The sequence below is a fragment of the Epinephelus moara genome, chromosome 4, assembly GCF_006386435.1.
Source record: "Epinephelus moara isolate mb chromosome 4, YSFRI_EMoa_1.0, whole genome shotgun sequence".
NCBI lineage: Eukaryota > Metazoa > Chordata > Actinopteri > Perciformes > Serranidae > Epinephelus > Epinephelus moara.
Genome location: NC_065509.1, coordinates 32,176,851 through 32,195,609, shown reverse-complemented (window position 1 = coordinate 32,195,609; position 18,759 = coordinate 32,176,851). Strand labels below are relative to the sequence as shown.

Here is an 18,759-nt window from a genome sequence, read left to right as displayed (position 1 = left end):
CACAGCGGTTTACAGAATATCGCGATATCGTTGACGTAACACTGGTACTCCCCACACTCTCGCGAGAACAGTCAACGTCACTGTAGTGTCACAGGTCACCAGTGTGTGTTTGTAGCAGTTACCTTACGTCCATAGTGGCGTTACCATCAGTTGGACCATAGATTCTCAAAATGGAAACAGATTATGCGGAACAAACCTCACAATAGAAAGGTAATGGCTCTTTTTAAACAAACTAACCTCGTCTAAATGTTGTCGCTGCTCAGCTGCGGTTGTTTTTAGGTAAATAAAATGTTACACAGCACTTGTTACTTAGCGGCTAACGATATTAGCTCGTAGTGCTAGTTAGCTAGGTTAGCCGAGTTTGTGGCTCCGTCGCCGCCGGGTTTGGCGTTAGCCGGCCGGCAAACGCAATATTTGCCTAGCCAACTGGTTATCAATGACGGGCATGTCAGTTAGACACCGGTGGCAGCTGTGTTACACGTTTGAGTTTGTCTCTAGACGCGCTAAGGTGACACTGTCAGATGTTTAGAGGCGATGTCTCGGCGTTAATCTGTCTGAATTGGGTTAAGTTGTCAAGCTAACATAACACTGACGGAGCTGTGTGTGACTCCGCACAGCAAGTTCCTGCACTCCAGTCCCGATCCCCGTCACAGCGAGGATGTTCCCCAGCCTGGCCCACAGACCATGGCATGTCATCTGCAGGATCTCCTTGCAGCACAGGCCCCCCCTGTCACAACGGTCCCCGAGGTTCACCCAGCTGTGCTATGGTGAGGAAGAAGTGACGTTACAGCTGTTACACTCTGTGATTCTTACTGCTCTGCTTGCTCTTTGACTATAGCTCAGTACAACCTGCAAAACAAACTGAAGTCATGCATTTTGTTGCACAGGTTGGCAAAGTGGAGGCATACACAACTTTTGGTTCAGCCTCCCAGACTGCCGTGTTGCTTCTTTAGGACTTAGCAAGGTGCACTACTACTCTACCTCTGGCGACAGTAAAGATGGCCCCCCAAAATCAGCACCAGGCGATGCTCCAACAGCAGAGAAGGTCCTGTCTGCTGCTGCTAAAGCTACGGCAGCATCACCAGGTGACTAACTTTAATGTTTCAGAATATTGTAGATGGTGGTGTCCGTCTGCTCCTGACATTTTGTGTGGCGTTCCATTGTGTCACTAATGTTTGCTTATATTCCCCTTCTATAACTGATGTCTTATTGCATGCCCTATCAACATAAGCACCAGAAAATGCTACTGGTAAGTCTATAGTGTTGAGGAAAATGTAAAAGCCCCCAGAAGAATTTCTCTTCAGTTCACGTCTTTGATTACATTTAAATGTTTGCTCCCGTAGATTCAACACCTCAGGGTCTGACGAAAGCGGAGACAATTCAAGTGAAAGGTAATGACCTTGCTGCCTTACTCTTGATTTACCTTTTATTTTTGGTATCTTAAGAATGTGGGTGTGATTTGGTGGCCTACGCAAGAATGATGACTAATAAAAGCAGATCAAAACTGTGTATCATAATTTCCATCTGTTGTCACACGCAGTTCGGGCAGTCCTAAAAAAAAGGGAATATGGAGCCAAGTACACAAAGAACAACTTTATCACAGCAGTCAGAGCCATGAATGAATTCTGCCTGAAACCAAGGTAACTCCTGTTCACAGACATAACTATGTCATGTTGAAATTATTTGATAAAACAACACTGAACTGTAAGTTACCATGGCAAAGCTGAATTGAGCAGTATTGAATGGTTATATGTTCAGTGTAACCATGTTCAGTGCGAGCTGAGATGCTGGCAGACCCCAGCACAAATTCCTTTGAGTTAATAAGTAAACACGCTGTTTTGATTAGCTGATTTAAGATGGCCTAACACTGTCTAACTCAGGATTTCCTCAATCTTTTTTCTTCCCCTCATGTGTTCGCAGTGATCTGGAACAGCTTCGAAAGATCAGAAGACGCAGCCCTCACGACGACACAGAGGCGTTCACTGTCTTTTTGCGGTCAGATGTGGAGGCCAAGTTAGTTCTTCATCCTTTTTTCCTTTACACATCAAAAGATATCAAAAATATAAATGCTATATGTCCTCCAACAAATTATTGCTCAAACCACCATTTTTCATTCATATGTTCTCTATCTTTTGTTTATTCATTTATTTCTCTGTGTGACTTCAGAGCACTGGAGGTATGGGGGAGCCATGAAGCTCTGGCCCGAGAGAGAAATCTAAGGAAAGAGGTGGAGAGAGAGTACCAAGAGAGTAGGTTTTTATTTTTCCCTGGCTAGATGTGCCTCTATGTGAAAATGCAATAATACTTAAGAAATGATCTTAAGGCAGAAAATATTTGGGAAATGTGCCTGTTTACTTTCTGGCAGGGAGTTTAATGAGAAGATCAATACCATTTTTATAATAGGCTGTTAGATTTTAAGCTACAGCAGGTAAGCTTAGCTCAGCACAAAGACTGGAAATGAGGAAACAGCTAACCTGAGTTCACGAGTAAATGTAATATCTCCTACGCAAAACCCAAGTGTAATAAAAATGGTAATTATTTTTTAATGTTTTTGGGAGGTTATGTGCTGGACTATTTCTTGGCTTTGAGCAGTTGCCAGGCAACCAATGGAGACTCCAAGAATACACTGCTCACAGCCAAGATATAGTCTGACACATAACCATCCGTAAGATGGACGATTGTCGTTTTTACACTTTGGATTTTGCACAGATTTAACAAATGAGATGTAACATGGTAATAATATAGGCTGGGCTGGCTCAGTACGTGATACCTTTAAGGTATCGACTGAAATAACCAAGTACCAAGTAGTATTGAAACGTCACCTGTCAAACAATACCTACATTCGATCCATTTTGCTTCGGAGGTCTGATCCCAGGCAGTCCCGATTCCCCGCTGGATCAGCAGACTTTCTGTTGATCAGGTCTCTGGGCTAGAAGCTGCTCTCCTCCTGGCAACTTATCAGTTTAACATCTGCCCTGTTAGCACGAGATATCGCAGCAGCAGTAAACATCCAGCACCGAGCTGTTAAAAGGTCTCAACAAACCCAATATAACCATTAGCTAAAGTTAACTGTGTGATACTAACAGTTAGCTCTGTCGCTGGGTGTACAACCAGCAGACTCTCACAACTGTCCCAAAAGCGATGCTTCCGCTCTTGCTGAAGCAGAGACAACCCATACAGTCTGTGGTGAAGTTGAGCACGGTGTATTGACAGAGGTGGCAGTGCAGGGAGGTGCTGAGATGCTACCAAACATTTGAAAGTATGGCTGTTACACTACACCCCACTCCATTCATATCATGGGTATCAAATGAAGGACTCTTGGTATTTGTATCACTTTAAGTGTCCTAATATTGGTTCTGTTATTGTAATTTTTTTAAGCGATACCCAGCCTGAGTATTTACTGAGCCATGAATGTGCTGGTAGGCAGATTTTGTTACCTTTAGACAGAGCCAGGCTCGGCTATGCTGGCTGTAGCTTCTTATTTAACAGTCTCATGCTTTGCCAGAAAGCGAATAAGAATGTTCTCCAAAATATCTAACTATTCCTTTTAATGGTTAGAACTGAGCTCAAGACCCATTTTGACTGCAGTAGAAATGTTGTGACTATTTGTAGAGTTGCAATGATTAGTCAATTAATAGATAAGCAACTGAACAGAAAATTAATTGGCATAGAATTTTTGTCAATTTCTGAAGCAAAAAAGACTGTTTTCTGAGATTTTGTTAACAAAAACATTAATAATAAATAAAAATAATCGCATGAACTGTTGACGTATTCATTTGTATCTCTTGTTTGCTGACATCCAGATATTTTTCGGAATCAGCAGTTGTTGAAGGAATACAAAGACTTTTGGGGAAACACGAAGGTGAGCTCTTTTGCCATTTTGTTTAAAAACAGGATAAAATCTCCACATTTAAATTTGAAGACAATAAAGTAATGTGGACATTAGCGGTGTGTTTGTTGTTGTTCATGCACTTCCCCCTCTTTACTGTTATTTTAATAACCATACTGTACCGTTCTACCCTTCTCTGGTATGTCATGGTTTACTCTATACTTTGCTGGCCTGTTTTTCCAGAGTGTTCCCACAGTATCTTTCATTAGATAACATCAACTGTTTAAATTGAGAGGTGGAAATTCCTGACCATGACGTAAAGCCAGTTGTTAAATTTCACTTTTTTTGTTCCTTAAAGCCTCGATCAGGCAAGAGGGCAACTTTCCTACAAGGGCCTGGGAAGGTGGTCATGGTCGCTATCTGCATGTAAGTTTTAACACTCTCACCCTTGTTTCCGACTGCTGTGAAGTCTGTCTGTACTTTACTGAGCTGTAACACACACAGCAGGATGTTCAGGATTAGAGAGGAGCCACGAGGGTGCTCTCAGCAGGGTCACTGCGTACAGTGTGTCAGAGGAATATCAGAGTGTAACATTTGGGAAACTGAGCAAAAATAGTGACTGCATGTGAACAGTAGACCTACTTTCAGTTGAGATCTTTTATTCTTAAAAAACACAACCCGGCACTTCAAAGTTTTGACACTCACTGAAGTAAAGATCTAAAAGATGTGAAAATTTGATGGGGTACGGATGGGAACTTGTCTCACATGAGATCTCTATTGGATTAGGATGATTGTGTTAGAGAACATGTGCTGTCACATGAACGGCAGCTTCATTCACTTGGTATGCACAAGGACTCACAGGACTCAATTAGAGGAGAAGTCCAGTCTGGGTGTCAATTCTGTGATTCAGGAGCTTCCAAACAGGAAGGCTGAAACACTTTGTAATAAACATGATACAAACCTTCAGCCAGATTTATTTGTCTACATTTAATAGCCACATTATCAGGTCCCTAACTATGTTTTTATGTCCAGTACAAGCTACCTGATCAGTGTGAGACCAACTCAGTCAGAACTGCTGTTAACCATGAAATTATGTTTTAGGTGATGCATTATTTTATTGCCCTTTGAGTGCTTCCTCTACTTCAATAAATCAATCAGTCAAACTTAATTTGTATAGCACATTTTATACAGGTTCAGTTCAAAGTGCTTCACAGATGACTGACAAGGCAACAGTTTAACAACATGAAACCAAAGTACTCAAGATAATAAATGAAACTGTTACAATATTGATTTAAAAGCTGTAACAGCAGCAATTGTAGTAAAACTAAGTAAAATAAAAATAAGATAAAACAGATCAAAATGATAAAAAAAAGAATAAAAATAATGACAAGAAAAATGCAATAAAATTAATTAAAAGTCATAATAAAATTGTTATAAAAAGTATAATAAAAACTAAATAAAATAGATTAAAAAGACAAAACAAATACAAATAATGAAAATAAAAATACAATAAAATAGATTTGAAACGTATTATAATAATAAAAATGTTCTAAAAACTAGACTAAAAACTTAATAGATTAAAAAGACAAAACAAGAATTGAAAATGACAATAAAAATACAATGAAATAGTTTTAAAGGCTATGATAAAAAAAAAGTTAAATAAACTAGACTAAAAACTAAATAAAGAGATAATTAAGACAAAACAATTAAAAAAGACAATAAAAAACAATAAAATAGATTTAATAGGTATAACAATAATCATAAAAATAATAAAAAATAAATAGTTATAAAACAAGAATAAAAAATAGATAAAATAAATAAAAAACAAAAAAAAACAATAAGAGGGATACAAATATATAATGATTTAATGATAATAAAATAACAGATAAAATTTATTTTTCCTTTTATGTTTTGTTTTTCCTTATACTTGTTTTTCTGTGTCCTCAGCAATGGGCTGAACTTCTTCTTCAAGCTCCTCGCTTGGGTCTACACTGGATCAGCTAGCATGTTCTCAGAGGCCATCCACTCTCTGGCTGACACCTGCAACCAGGCTCTGCTCGCCCTGGGAATCAGCCAGTCTGTCCGCAACCCTGATCCCGGGCACCCGTAAGCACCACACTTCACTATACTTAATGAATAAAAGAAGTTAATGAGATGATGTAGGTCAAAGTCTACAGTTTATGGATTTAGAAGTTCGCAGAAGGAACCATTAATCAGAGGCTACATGTGTGTGTGTCCTTTACAAAGTCCTGGTCCTGGCTCTGTTTAAATGACACCATAATAGAGACCATACATCTTTTCCAGGTACGGCTTCTCCAACATGCGCTACATTGCTTCCCTCATCAGTGGGGTGGGCATTTTTATGATGGGAGCAGGCCTCTCTTGGTACCATGGCATCATGGGATTGCTGCACCCAGAGCCCATTGAATCTTTATTATGGGTGAGTGACTGTTTTTAAAGCAGACTTTTTGAGCGCAGCACCTGCACAATTTTGTTTATGGATGTGCTGCTTTTCACTGGTTTGAGTGACTGTTTTTGACCCTTGTCTGTAATAACAGTTGCTTATATAGAACATGATAGTGATCCAACACATTTCTGTGTTCCAGGCGTACTGTATTTTGGCGGGCTCTCTGGTGTCTGAAGGAGGTCGGTAATACGAAGAAAGTTATAGATCATTGATGACATGTTGATGAAGTGCAGTTTGAACTGAAACATCTTCTGTTTTCTTCTCTCAGCCACGTTACTAGTAGCCATCAATGAGATCAAGAGGAGCGCCCAAATGAATGGACTGTCTTTTTATGAATATGGTATGTACAACCAAAATATTTGTGTTTTACTGATGATGCCCTGCAGTTTATTTAGCTCTCATCTACCTAAAGATGCAGGCGACATGAAGCTGATATAAGATATAAGGGAGGGGAATGAATTCTGAATGAATTTAATTAGTTAAAATCCCACACGACACTGTTTTTATTTATTTTATTTTATCCATATTTAACCAGGTAAGTCCTGTTGAGAGCAACAATCTCTTTTACAAAGGAGACCTGGCCTGACAGCAGCATACAACAAGTTACAGCCAAACAACAACACAATTAAAAAAAACATGAAAGATATATAGGAACATGCAGAAATATTAGAACACCTGCGATGACAATGATAAGAACCAATCATACATCATATGTCCTTGTACTTATGACAGCTGTGAAGTCAGGCTGAGAGACAAACTCACATAGTTTCAACTCTTTTTGAATATTTTTCCAAGTGAGAGGCAGAGCACATAAACGCTTTCTTTCCCAGCTCAGTCCGTGCACTAGGAACAGACAATATATATACAGATATTATATACAGAGGAGGATGGTTTAAGGTTTGTTCGATCTGAGCGGACCTGAGGGCTGATTAGTGATATGTTGAGTCTAAAGCCAGAGTCTTACATCTTACAAAGGTCTGTCTTTTTTAACCTGGCTACATTGCCATGGTAACTTACACTTAATGGTTAACCTGGTCCAGACCAGTGTTTGTTCCTGGTTTAGGCTTGAAATCTCTGTCGCTAAAAAGCGCTTTTTACTCCAAACAACAGTGTTGCTTTTTACTGTGATAATTTCCTGAAGAAAGCCTGGGTTAACAAAGACAGTTGACAGCTAAATGATCTGTATCTGTACTCTGAATGGGCAAAGTTTATGTCAGAAGTGCGTGGAGTTTAAATCTAAAGTGGGTTGGGCCTAATCATTCATTGATATTTTAAGCCTGAAATTTATCTGGATTAATCAGAAGATGCAATATTTATTAACTATAGTTACTCAGTGATGAACAAACTAACTACTAAGTTTTTTTTTTTAGAACAGCCTCAGAATTGAGCTTCAGATATTTTTTTTTTTCACAAAAGTAACAGATGACTCACAGCTACCAAAATGATGATTTTCCTTTATCACCAGAACAGATAATGACACATTTTTCTCGTATGATGCTCGTACTCAGAAAAAGTACATTATCTGTACCAGATACTTGTTTCATGCGGCTCAACCCCGTTGATAACCACCGTCATGACACCCGTTATTTCTGACTGAGGCTGTAGGGTTTGTCAAGACAGCTCAAGCACAGAAAGTCTGGCCAAGTCAATTAAATTTTCCTTCTGTTCATATACTAGCTGTATATGTCTCGTATTTTATTTAGTCATATTTTTACTTCTCTATCTCTGCTTATTTCTGTCTGTGTGCTGCTGTAAGAGCTGACTTTCCCCTGTGGGGATCAACAAAGGCTTATCTTAGAAATTGGTGTAATGTGGATACACATAGCTTGAAAACTGAGCTGTAAACGTGGTCTTTTGTTTTTTTTATACGTGCAGTAATGCAGAGTCGAGACCCCAGTACTAATGTGGTGCTGCTGGAGGACGCTGCAGCAGTGTTAGGAGTCATCATGGCTGCTGGCTGCATGGGGCTCACCTCACTCACAGGTAAATAAGAGTCATGCAATTAATGAGTTCACATTTTATTGCTTTGGTTTATGTTATCTGCTCTACCTGTTCTATGATTTATTATTCTTCCACTGATAAAAACAATCAGAATAATCTTTCTCTTGTGTTTTTGTACTTTGGTCTGTTAATGGCAGTGATCTAGATTTCTTAAGTTCTGCTCTTTATTTCATTTTCTTTCCCTCTGTCCCTCTCCGTCTGTGTCGTCCCAGGTAACCCATACTATGACAGTTTGGGCTCTCTGGGCGTGGGTACGTTGCTGGGCACAGTCTCAGCCTTCCTCATCTACACTAACACAGAGGCTCTGCTGGGTCGCTCCATACAGGCTGAACGTGTACAGAAGCTTACCGAGTTCTTGGAGAACGACCCTGCAGTAAGGTCAGCAAATGAACAGGCACAATCTGGTGCACGCACACACACACACCACACACCTCCACAGCTGTAAAATAATTTATGGTTCTCATCATGGTAGTAATCCTTATTTACAATCCACAAACCACCAAGCGAGCCGGTCCACATGGTCTAGCTCGACGTTATAGGTCTGCTGATGTTGATGGACAACATTCAGGCTTAAAATAGACCAGGTGGTATTTACTGGTCTTCACATGTGACGGTCTTTAGGGCCAGCTGTACACAGAGCAGCTGATCCAGTTTAATACCTCTGTCACAGCAGGAACATGCGAGTAACACACCTCGCTGTAAGAGGTTAAACATTGAAGGAAAAAGAAGGAATGACGACAGTGACAGCCTTGCAGCACTGCAAACAACACTATAACCCATTATATCTTTGACGTTTCAACTTTGACTGAAAAATCCTTCCACCAGATTAAAAACACACATAATATGATGCTCACTGACGTTATTTCATTCAAATATTCGCATTTGTTGTCCTTGTTATTGGTCTCCAAAAAGATCATGGCCCTGTCCGGCAGAGGCTGACAGTCAGCCAGTTGCCCGATCAGGCCAGTGATGGGGCAATTTTCCAGACACTGATCACAAGCAACATTACTACGTCCGCTGTACTCTCCAAGACTTCGCTTTGCTCTCTTTCTGTATCTGTCTCTACTCAGAGTCACGGGAACATGAGTACAGCTCGCCGTGCAAAGACAGACACAGGCAGGCTTGTTTATTTCATAGATAAAATGGTGGTCAATATAAACAACATATGAGCTAAAACACATAAAACATTCATTGTGTCTTAGTGAAAAACATGTGACTGGTGTTATAAGAGCAGTGTAGTTGCTTTAAGGAATTGCCTGTGCTGCTGGTGTGTGGTTGAGGGAGACAGAAACAAAGGCTGCACTAACAGAGAGAAGGTGAGAGAGATGTAAGAGCAGAGACGTAAACCTGCAGTCCATGCTACACAGCATAATCAGACTCATGTGCTCTCTTCCCATAGTGTATACACTAAACAAATTAAATTGCTTTGTGCAGTGTCGTACGATCCAAAAAGAGTGCCAGTGTGTAGTTGTTAAGGAACCAATTAGCCTTAGAAATAGAATACGAGTAGAGCGGATGTTGAACTGTTTGCCGTGGTCATTTGACTTGTCAGTAGGGCCGTAAAATATGAAGCAGTTGAATCAAGTCATCCTCAATTTCTCTTTAGCAGCAAGGCAATGGAGATAGTGCACAGATAATGCCTCTCCATGCTTCATACCTCTCCACTGCTCGTTTGGTCATTACTGCAAAACCTCACCTCAGTGAGTTCACAACTTGTCGCAAGGCAGTCTATAGGGAACTTAGCCCACTACAACGGTTACAGTTCTTTGCAGTGGCAACAGGACACATTAAAATGGCTGCCACTCTGACCATTCTGCCATGTTGATTTGACTGGGAATGTCCATTTTACTCCTATTCTATTTCTATGTTCATTCATTTTCCCTAACCGCTTCAGCCCATCCCAGCTGTCACTGGGCGAGAGGCGGGGTATACCCTGGACAGGTCACCAGACTATCACAGGGCTGACACATAGAGACAGACAACCATTCACACTCACATTCACACCTACGGACACTTCAGAGTCACCAATTAGCCTGCATGTCTTTGGACTGTGGGAGGAAGCTGGAGTACATGCAGACTCCTCACAGAAGGGCTCCCCCATCCTTGGTTCGAACCAGGAACCCCTTTACTGTGAGGCAACAATGCTAACCACTGCCAGCAGAATTGAGATTTAAATTTCTTAATGATGCCTTAAGGATCTGAATTTTGGAACCGGTTGTCGATGCCCAACCCTGATCATGTTGTAGCAGGAATCCACAGTAGCGATGTTTTGTTCTCTGTGATAGTTGCTTGTACCTGTCAAACCTGCAGAACTCCTGACATGTTTTGTTTCATTATGAGCAGAGCCATCCACGATGTGAAGGCCACTGATTTGGGACTGAGTAAAGTGCGCTTCAAGGCTGAAGTTGACTTTGATGGTCGAGTGGTGACGCGGTCTTATCTGGAAAAACAAGACATTGACCAAATCCTCAATGTAAGTTTGTTTTTTCACTCCCTCTGGTATATGTCGTTTAAAACAGAATCCTTTTTCTTTAATATTGCAACTTTAAATTTTGATGTCTACTTTTTATAACTGTGATGTGTGGTAGGCTATAAACCTGTCTTTTGAACCGTATTATGAATCAGTCTCATTGTTTGTTTTCAAGGAAACATTGAACAAATCACAAATCCATTCAAAACAAAGATTTTTCAGTCATTAGGGGATAATTACGGGTTTTTCTTTTTCTTTTTTATGCCATCATCGCAGTAATGAGTCATAAAATAAAGAACAAAATGTTGTCGTTTTACAGACTATTAATTTTTATGTTCCTCTTGTTGGCTGAAAGCGCTGCTGCACATTACACTTTTACAACTTTTTACAACCCCCTTACACTGCAGATAACAAAGTGACTTTTAATAACAGAAATTGATTGGCTGTCAGGACATTTTAGTTTAAAAAAAAAGTCCCTGGTGCATTCATCTAACATTGGAAGAAGTACTGTTTAGGTTGAAGTGTATTTATGTAACATTTATAGTTATAATATACAATATAATCATTATACAAATGAATTATAAATGACCCTCAGCAGATGAGGATTGAGCTTCAGTTCAGTCAGAGTGACCAAAAATTATAAACTTTTTGCAACAGGAATCTGGACAAACCTGACCTTGATTTTTCATGAAATCATTTGTAACTCTTTATCCCCCAAATGAGCATGTGTATATCAGTTACTCACCCCGTGTTATGTTGAATTTGTGAAGAAAACTTTCTTTACTCGCATGCCTCCGCGGTGAACGAAGAATCCAAAAACTGAGAAAATTCTTGATGAATCGGTGTTAACGGGGCCCATGTTCATCAACATATCCGTTGACAAACTCTCAGGCAACTGGTGCAGTATAATCCCAGTCTCATTTATCCAGTCGTATGCTCAGTATTTCCCAAACAGACAACTCTTTTCAGCAGGTGACCCAAGTGAGAGTGAAAGTTATCTGTTTTCTTCAAAGCCGAATTCCACTGACAAAAACAGTAATTTCACCTCAGTGGACATGGGAGCTGCTGGTCTACCACTGCCTCGATCAGTGAGTTTATTATTTTATTGTGTGACTTTGATGTTTTAAAGGGTTAGTTCTACTTCACCAAAGTCATACAATAACACAAACTACCGATCGAGGTAGCGGTAGACCAGCAACTCCCATGTTCAGTGAGGAAAAAATACTGGTTTTGCACGAAGTCTGACTTTAAAGAGAGCATAGACAAATTTCACTTTGAGTTCAGTTTTAAATATTAAGGTTTTAACGAAAAGGCATGTGTTTGGGAAGTACTGAGCATTAGATTGGATAAATGAGACTTGGATTATACTGCATGAGTTGTGTAAGAGTTTGTAAATAGATGTTTTGATATAGCTTTGCTGTTGTTAAACGTGGACCCCTTTGACTTCAATTCATTGAGAATTTTTTCCATTTTTGGATTCTTTGTCCACTTTAAAGACATGCAAGAATAACAAAGTTTTCTTCACAAATTCAACCTAACACGGGGTGAGTAATTGATAGACAAATGGTCATTTGTGGGGTAAAGTACTCCTTTAAGTGGACTATCAGTCATACATACACTCTTTCATAGACAGACAACATAGTCAAGAATGTACGTGAGACTATAAGGACAGACATACACAAACCTTTATTCATTTTGTCTACCTTACAGGTACATACACAAATACTGATAGACAAAAAAGACACAAGGAAAAAGAACCTGATCAAAATATTTGCTTTTGTCTCTGCAGGACATTCAGCAGGTGAAGACCCCCGAAGAGCTGGAGAACTTCATGCTGAAACACGGGGAGAACATCATCGACACCCTGGGGGCCGAGGTGGACCGCTTGGAGAAAGAGCTCAAGGTACTGAAATATTAAACTTTATTAAACTTGTCCAAGTTGTTGTGTACAAAACACTCACTTTTTATTATATCAGGGTGCTGTTGTTATAGTTATCATTGGAATTTCTCTGCACAGCAAAGACAGATTTGTACATAACCCTTTTTGTTCCTCCGCAGCAACGAAACCCAGAGGTTCGTCACGTAGACCTGGAGATACTATAATACCCAGCAGGTCTCTGCTGAGGGAGCATCCTGCTGTACCAAGAAGAGGAAATGATGAAAGGAGGGCCAAGCCCGCCTCCGCTTTCTGCCTCCAACCCCGACCTCCACAAAACAAACCACCGTCTCTGCACAACTCATCAAGTCTTACTGTAGAATAGTCCACAACCATGCTGGAGGTCTGGGCATTTATCGTGCTTTCTTTGCGTTGCTTGAACTCCAGTTAGCCGTGAATCCAACCTGCCGGAGATCCAGCGTTTCCTGCTGAAGACTAAGAACTGTCATTAGTCTCCTTAAGTTTTAAGAGAAATGTAAGTCTCTGTTGCAGTTCATACACATCTATAGTACAGTTACTCTTCTGGTCGTTTGCTTGAGCTCACATTCCTGCATGAATGTGTTTGGATTCGGTTCAGAAACAAACAGAAATGGACCAGTACCATTTACTAGACTTTAATGTAATGCTCGAACCACAGTGATAGTGTTTCCTTCATTAGGACGAAGGAAACCTGAGAGGTACATATTCAACCTAAATTTATTTAACTTCTAGACAATATTAGATGTTTTTTTTTTTCTTTTAATGTAAAAACTGAGGAACTGACGATGGTGCGATCCTGCTGCAGGTTCTCAAATGAAGACGGTTTGTGATATATAGATTTTAATGCTATTACAGAGGAAGAAATACAAATTAAAACGTATTATTGAGACATTTCGCTGCATTGTATGTTAGAGTTGAAGAGTGAACTAAGGTTAAAAACAGTAGCACTTGAGCTTATGCAAATCATGAATACTAGAAAACAGGGTGTTAGAGGACAAGTTGAAAGTCTAAGAATTTATCAGACATGTTGATCTTTACAAATCCCAAATGACATTATAGGTAGCAGCATCCCTCTCTTTCATTTCTCTCTTGACCAGCTTCACACTCCAAACTTTGATGCTCTCCAAATTTAGTAACTTTGTCTCGTTAGGTTTGGCAGCTGATCAGCAGGTGACTGATTGTACTGATCCAAAGATGAAGTACTGAAGGGATGCAGCTTCCCTACTGTAAATAAGCAGTCCATGGCGACGAAAAGTACCAAACGAACGGACCAGCCCCATCTCTAAAATTTTTTTTTTTTTTTTTTCTTTAATCATCCGGGACGTCACCCTGTACAGTACATGTATCAAATAATCAAGTGCATAATCTCCTACTTTGGTGTTTCTGCTGAATAATCTGTGTGAAACATACAGCAACTGTGCTTTTTGGCTTTTCATTCTGCTTCTTACTTCAGTCAGTCACAGCAGCAGCAGCAGCAGCACCGGACACACCTGCCTCACTCTGCTTCAGGAGGTGGGCCCGAGGCATTTCATCTCTGCTGGGAGGGTGCATATATATTTTTTTGAAGGTGTTAATAGTGTAAAATTTTCCCGTTGGTTGTAATGATGTTGCCGTTGCTGAAGGAGTTGGAATAAATTTGAAATAATTTATTAAATTATTTTTGCTTTCCTTTTCTGTCATGTGGTCGAATTTCATTTCAACACTGCTTCATGTGTTGTATGTGAGCAATAGAGGATCCCCCTGTAGGTGAAATGGGCGACGGCCTAGGGTGCCATCCAGAGAGGGGTATGCCAACCCCACCTTCCAATTTTTAGAGTTTTTTTATTCAGAAAAATTAAACATAAGGGGGAAATTATCCAAAAGTATGATTTAAAAAAAGTTGGTCAGTAGTAGGGGTACCTGGGACGGCAGATTCGAACTGTTTCGGTGTTTGTGTGAGACTGTTGTGACCACTAAACAGCTTGGTGTTGGATGTAGCCACTGCTGCAGTGTTAGCTCGTGCTAACAGGGCAGAGATGGTAGGAGGGGAGTGGCTCACAGGGACGGTCCTTCAGCGCTGCTTTGAACAGCAGCGACGGCTGATTGTCAGCTGTCAGCCACCACCCCCCTCCTCCTACCAGCACAATTAAGCCCCTTTTACACTGCCTCTTCAAGTTGGGAATGTCACACTTTTACGTCACCTCGCCATTCTGTATAACAGGTACAGTTGCAGAATGCAGGGTTGCTTTTGAGCAGGCACTTGAAGCAATAACAGAAACATCATTTGTATAAAAAGGACAGTTGGCGGTACGGGATCATGGGCAGAAGGGGTGTGACGTTTTGACGATGTGTTATAAGGGAGACTTAAAAAGCAGCTGCTAGCAGTCAGCAGCTAACTCGAAGTACAACAGCATACAAATATGTCCACAAATTTGGAAAACAATCAGGTCCTAACCCTCCGAGCACAGGACGAGATTAGCTGCCATATAATAGGGATGGTAAATGATTGTTATGTTATACCAACATTATTGTTTGTAAAGCACTACTAAGGCTTTCATTACATGTCACACCGGAGGTCAACGGTATTGTGTTATGCGCACACCCATCACACCTCTTTTGCTTGTGCAATGCCAGCCTGCTGTCTTAAATCACACACTAGAGCAACATGATGCTGTCATTGTTTAGTTCTGTGTAAAAATGCAAAGGCAGCATGAAGAAGAGACTTCTTAGCGGCCCTGTAGTGCGATCTCTGTGTTATAAGGGCTATAGATTCTTATTCTGTGGGAAACACTGAATGCTCAAAATAATGGGCTCTGGACCCAGGACAACTATTTCTGCAATTTTCATTTTAGAAAAACTGCGGTGAAATCCGACATTTCAGATCGCAACAACCCCAAAGAATGCCTGAGAAATCCTGGAGCAACTGATCACAGTCAGAACATGCTAGGTCATCGATGAATATGGTGGAATGGAGTATACACAGATCCGGCATGCAGTACGAAAAGGAGACAGAAAAAAGCCTAAATTTGCACATATTGTATTCTTTTGTTTATTAATGCTGTTAACTTAGGTGGTCTCTCAAGATCTTGTTCCTGTCTGTCTGCCCGGGAATTCTTGCCCAGGGCGCTGACAGTGTTAGGTCCGGCCCTGTATGTGATTAATATTATGGAGAACATTAATGCCACCTTCTCGAGATGTTTGGGGATCTTCAAGGACCCGGATTATAAACACCAATGAATGATCTTTTGGTGCACTGAAGACCTTCTGAAGCATCTGTTACAGAACAAAGGTACATTTTCAATCCTTGCATTTTGGATTTGGGGGGCCTGTTTCCTGTTTAAAGCTCCGATGGTTGACTGGAATGTAAACCCAAGTCCATTAGATGGTGCAGTTGTAGGGATGAGAGAGGAGGGGGGAGGGGGGGGGGCACTAGCCTGTACGCTGACGTCAATAAAAACAGTCATTTCCAACCAGTCTGCGCATTGACCGACCGTTCAAAACATTACGCACAGCACCGCGGCTGGACCCACGCTAGACTACTCGACTGAAATAATTTTTTCGCCGAGCCCCGGAGAGCGGAGACAATGCGGACAAACTCCACTGCAGGTTTTTAGACCATTAAATGTTGTCTTAACATTTTTGGGTGTTGCGCGCATATCAGTGTCATGTCTCGTCATACCATTCCCAAGTCAGTTGTGCCAGTGCCGCTGCCCATCTTGTGTCCTTTCATGTCTCCCCTCCGCAGAGAAGCAAAGGGTCGCTTGTGCACGTTGATTAAAAAAAAAAAAATAGCAGCAGATCCTGAGGCTGATTTGGCTCCATTATTATACAGGAAACATGCGTCGAGACGCGCCTGTACACGTCTGGAGATCACCAAACACATCTTGAATCCTTCCGCAGCCTCCTGCACATCACACCGTCACTTTCACCACCATTTATTGCTTTATTTTACGAGCGTATTTAATTAAAATGAAGCTGTTTTGTCATAATATTCGATGCATCTCCCCCCTCTCTCCAATATTTTCGTCTCCAGCAGCCCACAGATGGGGGCGCAGTAAACCCGCACAGTTGGGGTCTCTGATTTTCATGCAACCTCCCCTCCATCACCACAAGCCTGCGGTTACCAAATCCAAAACCCCATTACTCTTCGGTGCGGAATTGAATTAAAGAAACGAGGTTTTGTTCTGCGATGCAATCACCTCCCATTACCCATGCACAAAACCCATGTTTTTGCTGTTTTTTCTTCCTCTAAATAATCGATTTGCTGTTTCAATCACAGGTGCAGGAGCATCTAGAACAATCCAGGTAGTGTGTGATGGCAGGAAAGGTCTTCATGGCGGATGATCACCACCATCATCATCATCACCACACTGCTCTACGCTTTTAGCCTCTTTACAGTGCTGCCTTGTCTAATCATGTTCAAGCAGCATTGTACAGGGCTATGACAGCATAGAGAGCTGAGCTGCACGGGCGCTGCGTTTCTCTGACCCTTTGGATGGCAGCCAACGAATGACATCATCCGTTAAAAAACACTAAACGGCGAAGATCGCATGCGAGGACCGCTGGCAGCGGAGTGACTTGTCTTTTCATGCTGATGTCGTCAAATACTGAAATGCATTGCTTTGGTTTTTAAGGTTAAAGGAAAAATTGGGGCACATTAAGTTCTCCCTGGGCTGAATTATTCAATGCAAAGCTAAATCCCTCTGCAGCCAATGCATTATTGAACCAATTAGTCACATTGCATTGTGTGCTGCCTTCTGGATTAACTCGTTTGTGCATCTCATGTATTACAATTACATTCAAGTCACAGGGCTGAGCAACCCCATTTTACTAGAAATCTTTCGTCTTTGGAGAAGTCATTGGAAACAAGGGCGTAGGTTTGGGGGGTTTGCTAGAATAAGCATCAAAAAACTAATTTCTTGCATTTTGGTTAATTTTAATTTGTGCCCTTTTCTGCCATGATGTGTTATTATTTATTTATTTATTTATTTTGTATGTATGATTATTGTGTATTTATTTATATTAATCTGTTTTTTTTAGCTGGCATATTCTTCTATTTCTTTATTTAGTTTTTATCCCGCCTCTGGTGTTTGATTGATTGATTGAGTAATGAAAGATTTAACCCAACTTAAAATCATGAGAGCCACAAACTGAGGCTGGATAGGTCATTGTTCTGTATACATGTAGACCAGGACTGCAACTATTATTTTCATTATCGATTAATCGTTTGGTCACAAAAACTCAGAAAATACGTTTAAAAATCACAATTTCTCACAGATACAAATTCTTGCAGTCGAATGCGACCTCTTCAAATATCTTTGTTTTGTCCAACTCACAGCTGGACAAAGGAAACCAGCAAATCCTCTTGATTAAAACAGGGTCTTTATCCTTGAAAAATTACTTAAACGATTAATCGATTATCGGAATAGTTGCTTTTTCTAAGACAGGACAGCAGAGGAGACACCCGCTCACCAATATAATTGGGCTAGACAGCCACAAAATAGGTTCCCAGGCTAAAATCAATACAAAAAGATGTCAATTTATTTAAAAAAAAAAAAAAAGGTGCTCAAAGTGCAAAAAATGATAAAATCGGTGTATCGGTGTGTGGGTATCTCCTCTGTCGTCCTTTCTTGGTTGTCCATTGTACCGACGCAACCAGGATTAACATTTTTGTTGCCCTAAGTAGACGCCATTTCAGAGCAGCTTTTGTCAATCAATCAGCTATTTGTTTAAGCGAATGTAGCACCAGAAATATCCAATATACTATTAAAATGGTTTAAAGTTGTTTGATTTCCTTGATTTATTTAAATTAAAAGTTCTAGTGTGTAGGATTTAAGGGCATCTAGTGGTGTGTGTCAACCATGTAGGACAGGGGAAGGCAATCTGCTGCTCTGGAGCCAGATGTGTCTCTTAATCTCCACTACAGCGGCTCCCTGTGGATTTGTCAAAAATAAATAGCAGTTATTTTTTAACATTTTAAATTCCATACATCTTTGTTTTAGGCCTAGAGACATTTTACATTATCTGATTGTAAAAATGTGTTGCCTACACACAGATTAAAATGATGTTTTAACATTTCGTCAACTAAAATGAGCATC

General features: G+C 40.5%; 1 protein-coding gene and 1 long non-coding RNA gene across 3 annotated transcripts; both read left to right on the top strand.

Annotated features, from left to right (window-relative positions):
• The first annotated feature begins 66 nt into the window (after positions 1-66).
• slc30a9 (solute carrier family 30 member 9) lies at positions 67-14,336 on the top strand. Of its 2 annotated transcripts, XM_050042575.1 has the most exons (19): positions 67-210; positions 618-767; positions 888-1,085; positions 1,232-1,249; positions 1,344-1,391; positions 1,541-1,640; positions 1,921-2,013; positions 2,167-2,249; positions 3,804-3,862; positions 4,188-4,255; positions 5,777-5,935; positions 6,134-6,269; positions 6,436-6,475; positions 6,565-6,636; positions 8,172-8,279; positions 8,510-8,675; positions 10,641-10,770; positions 12,557-12,670; positions 12,826-14,336. In XM_050042575.1, exons 2-19 carry the CDS (start codon positions 659-661, stop codon positions 12,868-12,870), a joined length of 1,746 nt encoding a protein of 581 aa, XP_049898532.1. In that variant the 5' UTR covers positions 67-210; positions 618-658; the 3' UTR covers positions 12,871-14,336. The 2 variants fall into 2 exon arrangements, with proteins under 2 accessions (XP_049898532.1, XP_049898533.1); XM_050042576.1 differs by lacking the exon at positions 1,232-1,249.
• Positions 14,337-16,089: 1,753 nt separating this feature from the next.
• Positions 16,090-18,446, top strand: LOC126388971 (uncharacterized). The gene is made up of 2 exons (XR_007569797.1): positions 16,090-16,267; positions 16,941-18,446. It is a non-coding gene; the product is annotated as an uncharacterized LOC126388971 (long non-coding RNA).
• Positions 18,447-18,759: the final 313 nt, after the last annotated feature.

Excerpts from the sequence above, each read along its gene's own strand:
- slc30a9 (XM_050042575.1), top strand. The coding sequence starts at position 659 with ATGTTCCCCAGCCTGGCCCACAGACCATGGCATGTCATCTGCAGGATC. Across the intron at positions 5,936-6,133 it reads AACCCTGATCCCGGGCACCC|GTACGGCTTCTCCAACATGC; the intron begins GTAAGCACCACA and ends CATCTTTTCCAG. Across the intron at positions 10,771-12,556 it reads ACATTGACCAAATCCTCAAT|GACATTCAGCAGGTGAAGAC; the intron begins GTAAGTTTGTTT and ends TTGTCTCTGCAG.